We start from the raw sequence: 5,961 nt of genomic DNA on the forward strand, positions 1-5,961 counted from the left end.
ACGTTTACTAAAAATATTTGGTTAAAGAGGTATTGATTTATTATTTCTAACCGGGTTTTATCTTTATCCAACATACCCTGAAATTTGTACGAACAACATTTATTACTCCTTAGTAATTGTAGTCTTGTAGAACTACTCTGTCTTAAGGTTTGAAAAGATTCCACTGGCGTTAAACACACTCCCATAGGCGTTAAACACACTTCATTTGTAGGCCCTCTTGATAGAGGACTTTCCGTAGAGTAAGAGTACTTCCCATGACTAAAAAACAACTGCTGCTTGTCTTGACTCCTGAGTAGTCTTTACTCCAGTCCGGCGGGTCAATCAGGGTAGGTATCTACAGCTGTAGAATTAATTAATTCAGCTAATTTCACAGACTCTGTTACAATCTCGCAAGATAAGGAAATAATTGAGCCTCGCATACTAACAAATGTGTTGTGCGATATTTGGATCCTAGAGTTTATACAGAGAAAGACCCCAACAACTAATTTTTTTCGGTAAAAGTAAAATAATCAGCATAATCGGTATTCTCGAGTGTCCAAAAAACCGATTATGTCGTTTTTTATGTTTGAAAACGTAAACCGGTTGTGCGCAAGAAATTGAATTTTCACCAACAATAACCGGTTTATATATTTTCACATTACTCCGATTCTAACTAGAAAAAGATACAAAAAAATTGCACTACTTCTAAAGATTGAAGTATATGATTATATTGACACCCACATAAACCGATTATATGATGAACCCTTCGTAATCTGTTTATATGTGCAATCGTATAACCCTATTTTTTGTCTATATTATCAAAACATAGTACGTACCAAGCATAATTTTTTCTTCCGTAAACCCATTATGCAGATCGTCATAATTAAAATCATAATTGTCAAAAAAAAATAATCCAAATCATCCAAAAAAGCGTTAAAACTTAAACAACCAAGTATATTAAAAATTATAAATTAAAATATTTAAAAGTGATCATCAACATCATGGTGCAACAACATCAGGAGTATGAGAAGTAGAAGGAGCAGCAGCTTCTGAATTCAACAAAGGCTTGAGTTGTCGCCATTTCTTAAAATAAACCATCCAAATTTCTCTTGTGTGCCCTCCCAACAACAATCGCATCCCTCCTTATCCTTGCTAACCTGATGATCTCAATGAGATCTTCCAGTGAAATCTTTATTCAAGTACGAGGGCCTGATCCAAACGGGTCTCACAGCCGTAACATAACTTGTAGAGGATTATGGGTACCAAGGCCTGTGTGCACCATATGAACATCCTCCTGGGGTGAGATCTCAAGAATAAAATTCTAGGTGGCTGAAGTTCATATCTACAAAATCAATAAAAACATGGTTCAATAATCGGTATGGACAACATATGTATATATGACAAAGAACAAAACCAAAATCTGTTGATACATTATATTATTGTAGTTGGGTTTGAAGAAAAAAAATCATCATCATGAGTTTGAGTTTGGGTTTGAGTTTTAGTTTGAGTTTGGGTTTGGGTTTGAGTTTGGGTTTGTGTAAAATCAGAATCTTTTAATATTTCTCTGATTTCTCTGCATGCTCTTCATGGACGAAGAATAAAACCAGAATCTTTTAATATTTCTCTACTTCGATGTTGGGTTTCAGTTGCAAGCAATAATTTAGAGATTTTTAACCTATGGGACAAAGAACAAAACCAAAATATGTTGATACAATGTGTTATTGTAGTTGGGTTTGAAGATAAAAAATCATCATTATCAGTTTGAGTTTGTGTTTGGGTTTGGGTTTGAGTTTGGGTAATCTAAAAATTCAGCCCTTTCCGAATCATTATTGTAGTTAATGTGTATATCCTAGGTTATTTAGATGAAAATTATCCCTCCTCACCCTTTGAGATTCCTTGCATCAAAACACAAAATTTTCCTCGTTTCCCCTTCACTTCTCCAAAAAACCTAACTTTTTTTTCCCAAAAAATTTATCATTAGCACAAACTTTTATCCTTAATTATCTTAATCACTAATTATTTATATTAAACGCTAATCAAAATTATTAAAAACTAATCACTATTATTAATACTAATACAAAAAAAAAGTAAATTTACGTTTACTAAAAATATTTGGTGATTTATTATTTCTAACCAGGTTTTATCTTTATCCAACATACCCTGAAATTTGTACGAACAACATTTATTACTCCGTAGTAGTTGTAGTCTTGTAGAACTACTCTATGTCTTAAGGTTTGAAAAGATTCCACTGGCGTTAAACACACTCCCATAGGCGTTAAGCACACTTCATTTGTAGGCCCTCTTGATAGAGGACTTGCCGTAGAGTAAGAGTAGTTCTCATGACTAAAAAACAACTGCTGCTTGTCTTGACTCCTGAGTAGTCTTTACTCCAGTCCGGCGGGTCAATCAGGGTAGGTATCTACAGCTGTAGAATTAATTAATTACACGGGTTTCTCACTCAAAAGTTACTAAGGTCTTTATGCAAGAGGGTAGAGGCGTGCATCCTATCAGAACTCCTATATATATAGTCATCTTCAGCTTCTTCTTTAAGCATTACATCTTGTATTCACTCCATGGAATCTGTTTCTTGCAAATGGCTTCTACTTTCAATTCTTTTCCTCTCTTGGGCACACTCCGGTAAAATGCATTGCTTTTTTTGTTCTTCTTCTTTAGATGAGATTTTGTTGTTATAAGAAATAGGTATCTTAGTGAGTTCTGTTTTATATGATTTCAGCTTTATCTGTGGATGGGTTAAGTAATGGTGATACTAAAGTAAAAGGTGTGAACTTAGGTGGATGGTTGGTTATTGAAGGATTCATCACGCCTTCACTATTTAATAACATTGTCCGAGCAGATATGCTTGTAAGTAATCTTTATGGAGTGATTTTGTGTGGACTTTACTTGAATGCATGTAAATTTTGGTGGGCTTTTATATTAATGCAGGATGGAGCAAAGGTTCGGTTCAAATCTCTGAAATCGTACAAGTATGTAAGTGCGAAGGATGGAGGAGGTTCAAGTGTTGCCATCGACCAAACCAAAGCTGATACTTGGGAAACCTTCAGAGTAAGATAGTCATAGAAATTTGACCAAAGTTTATCCTCCTTCCGTCTCGAAAAGGGTGACATTTTTCACTTTGTATTTTAATTCTAAAACTTTTTGATATTTGACAACCTGTAAGGTTACATTCCTAAAATTATCATTTTAATTAATTTGTGTTTTTACTCGTTGCACAAGGCTTTTAAAATGCTACAATGATATAAAGTTTATAAATATCGGTGCACTTACGGAGCTCGTAAATTATGTCAATAGAGTAAAAATGTATGTCCGATACCAGACTGTATATCTTTCAAATGTGTTGGAGATCATTCGTGTAGCTACTCTGTTGCAGTTATGGCGAATATCTGCGACCGAATATCAGTTTCGGACCTATGATGGACATTTTTTATCCTGTGATGGAAAAGGGGCCCCTGTCACCGCAAAATCAAGTTACCCGCCTTCATCAACAGAAACATTTACTGTTGATAGATCTGACCATGATAAAGTTCGTATTAGACATTCTAGCGGTTCATATCTGCAGGTACGTATATGATACCCTCAGGCATTTTAACTTCTCACTTGCCTTCCTTGAGGTTGTTGTGATTAAGATGTTTATAATTTTGACTTTTATTTAGGCGTCTCCTGGAAATGTGCTCAAGGCAGACTATATTGGGATCCCAGGATGGGATGACGGTAATGCAGCCATATTTGAAATGACCTTTGATGGTAGTAATATGCGAGGAGACTACCAACTCAGCAATGGGTATGGATATCAAGAGGCGAAAAAAGTGCTCGATGTAAATTTCCATTGTCCCGTAACACTTAAAATATTGTTAACAATTATTGGAGATCAGAAGATATTGTATGTTATATATTATTTTTCTTTTCTTGGTTGAACTGCAGGAGCACAGAAGCAGCTTCATTACAGAGCAAGACTTTCAGTTTCTTAGTAGCCAAGGTATAAACACAGTAAGAATTCCTGTTGGGTGGTGGATTAAAGATGATTCCAATCCAGAACCTCCTTATATTGGGGGAAGCGCGGCATATTTACAGATGGCATTCGAATGGGCAGAGTGGGTCTCTCTTCTCATTTTCTGTTCATCATACTCCTTATAAGTTTTCCAACAATCACTTATTTATAAACTTACCTTTAATAACTTGTCCTGCAGGAAGTATAACATAAAATGCATAATCGGTCTTCATGCATCCCGGGGTTCCCAAAATGGGATGGAGCACAGCGCTAGTCGAGATGGTACTATTGATTGGCATAAATACAATGACAACGTCCAGGAAAGCCTTAAAGCTATAGATTTCCTAGCTTCCAAGTAAGATACATTTATCTCTAGATATAACTTACTCTAATACCACTCTTGCGGGTTTCTTGTCACTTGTCAGTGAGTTCTCTTCAATATAAGTTATAAATATTTGTTTAAAATATTGGAAACCGGTCGACTCATCTTTCATTTGCAGTTACGGAAAGCATCCTGCTCTGTTGGGGATTGAACTATTGAATGAACCAATTGTTCCTCAAAATTCTCTATATGAGGTCTTAATACCGTACTACTCAAAAGGATATAAAATTGTGCGGAAGTATTCAGATAGAGCTTATGTACTAATAAGTCAGAGGATCAACGCTCGTAACTTATATGAAATTTACGATGCCAATGAACTTAAGAATTTACCAAAGCTCGTGGTGGATTTTCACTTCTACAATCTCTATATTGAACTCTTCTGGAATAAGAGCCCGTCGGAGAATATTCAGTACATAAAAAACGAAAGGAGGCGTGACGTGGAATCCCTAAACGCTCGTAATGGACCACTAGTATTTGTTGGTAAGGCTTGTTTCCATTTCGTTCATAGAAACATTATTTGTGTTTATTGATATCAAAACCGGAAGTCAATTTTATGAGCTTTGACGGTTATGAATGCAGGGGAATGGGTGAACACATTTGGCAGAGGAGATCCCGGGACTCGCATGGAACTCCAAGACTACAGTAAGGCACAGTTAGAAGTGTATGGTTCAGCTTCGTTTGGATGGGCATATTGGACACTGAAGCATGAAACAGCGCCTCGGTGGGATTTCAAGAAAAACATCAAGAACAAAATCATGCAGTTACAGTAGAACCTTTATATAAGAATATCCTTGGGACCGTACAAAAATATTCTTATATAGAGGTTATTCTTATATTAAGGTAATTTTTGCACCGATTAAGCCAAGTTGAGACCAATTTTTTTTATTCTTATATAGAATTTATTCCTTTGTAGTGTAATTTAAATGGAGGTTCTGTTGTATAAGTAGGAACATACCCAAGATCATTTTGTAATACTAGTTAGAATCTGAGTTACGAGGTTTTCAAATTTCTGGCCACGTTATATCACATTTCCTGCGACTCCGCTAAACTTATATGCTTTATCAAGCAGGTCAGAAATTTTCACCCCAAGGGTATCGTCGTTTACCAAGCAAGCAAGTCGAAAGAAAATTTCAGTTATTCCTATTAGCATGTGGATATCTCTACTTGCACCAGATAATGTAATGCAATAAAACAACTCGATAAGAATAAATTCCAGATAATGTAATGCCACTCTATAAGAATAAATTCCATGAATCATATCATGTAAGGTTCCCGACTTGGGCCAGGTTATTAAGAATAAATTCTATACTGTAATAAGCTCCCTCTATGGGAATATGCGTCTATACATTATATTCTACTTGAGAAGATGAGATACATATTATTTACACAAAATTGGTTAAAAAGACAATAATTCCTAGGTGAAAAGGACATTTAGATTTTAATACTTTTTAAATGGGCAAAAATGTAAAAACAGCGAGGATGTAAACAACTTCATCCTACCCATTTTCAAATACTTTTTCTTATTTTTAATTTACATCAGGATGCATCCAGCTTTATACTTACTATTTTTTAAGTTTAAGTCAAGATGAATCCA

The 5,961-nt window shown here is 35.2% G+C and overlaps 1 protein-coding gene across 1 annotated transcript; it reads left to right on the forward strand.

Moving 5' to 3' along the window:
• Positions 1–2,492: 2,492 nt before the first annotated feature.
• Positions 2,493–5,737, forward strand: LOC113286721 (glucan 1,3-beta-glucosidase-like). The gene is made up of 10 exons (XM_026535319.1): positions 2,493–2,616; positions 2,714–2,841; positions 2,923–3,042; positions 3,368–3,556; positions 3,651–3,812; positions 3,919–4,088; positions 4,185–4,340; positions 4,486–4,847; positions 4,947–5,207; positions 5,437–5,737. Exons 1-9 carry the CDS (start codon positions 2,553–2,555, stop codon positions 5,135–5,137), a joined length of 1,542 nt encoding a protein of 513 aa, XP_026391104.1. The 5' UTR covers positions 2,493–2,552; the 3' UTR covers positions 5,138–5,207; positions 5,437–5,737.
• Positions 5,738–5,961: the final 224 nt, after the last annotated feature.

The sequence above is a fragment of the Papaver somniferum genome, chromosome 6, assembly GCF_003573695.1.
Source record: "Papaver somniferum cultivar HN1 chromosome 6, ASM357369v1, whole genome shotgun sequence".
In the NCBI taxonomy this organism is placed as follows: domain Eukaryota; kingdom Viridiplantae; phylum Streptophyta; class Magnoliopsida; order Ranunculales; family Papaveraceae; genus Papaver; species Papaver somniferum.

Bases quoted from the DNA above. Each gene is read 5' to 3' on its own strand.
- LOC113286721 (XM_026535319.1), top strand. From the start codon at position 2,553: ATGGAATCTGTTTCTTGCAAATGGCTTCTACTTTCAATTCTTTTCCTC. The intron at 2,842-2,922 runs GTAAGTAATCTT...ATATTAATGCAG, and splicing joins TTGTCCGAGCAGATATGCTT to GATGGAGCAAAGGTTCGGTT. The intron at 3,557-3,650 runs GTACGTATATGA...ACTTTTATTTAG, and splicing joins CTAGCGGTTCATATCTGCAG to GCGTCTCCTGGAAATGTGCT.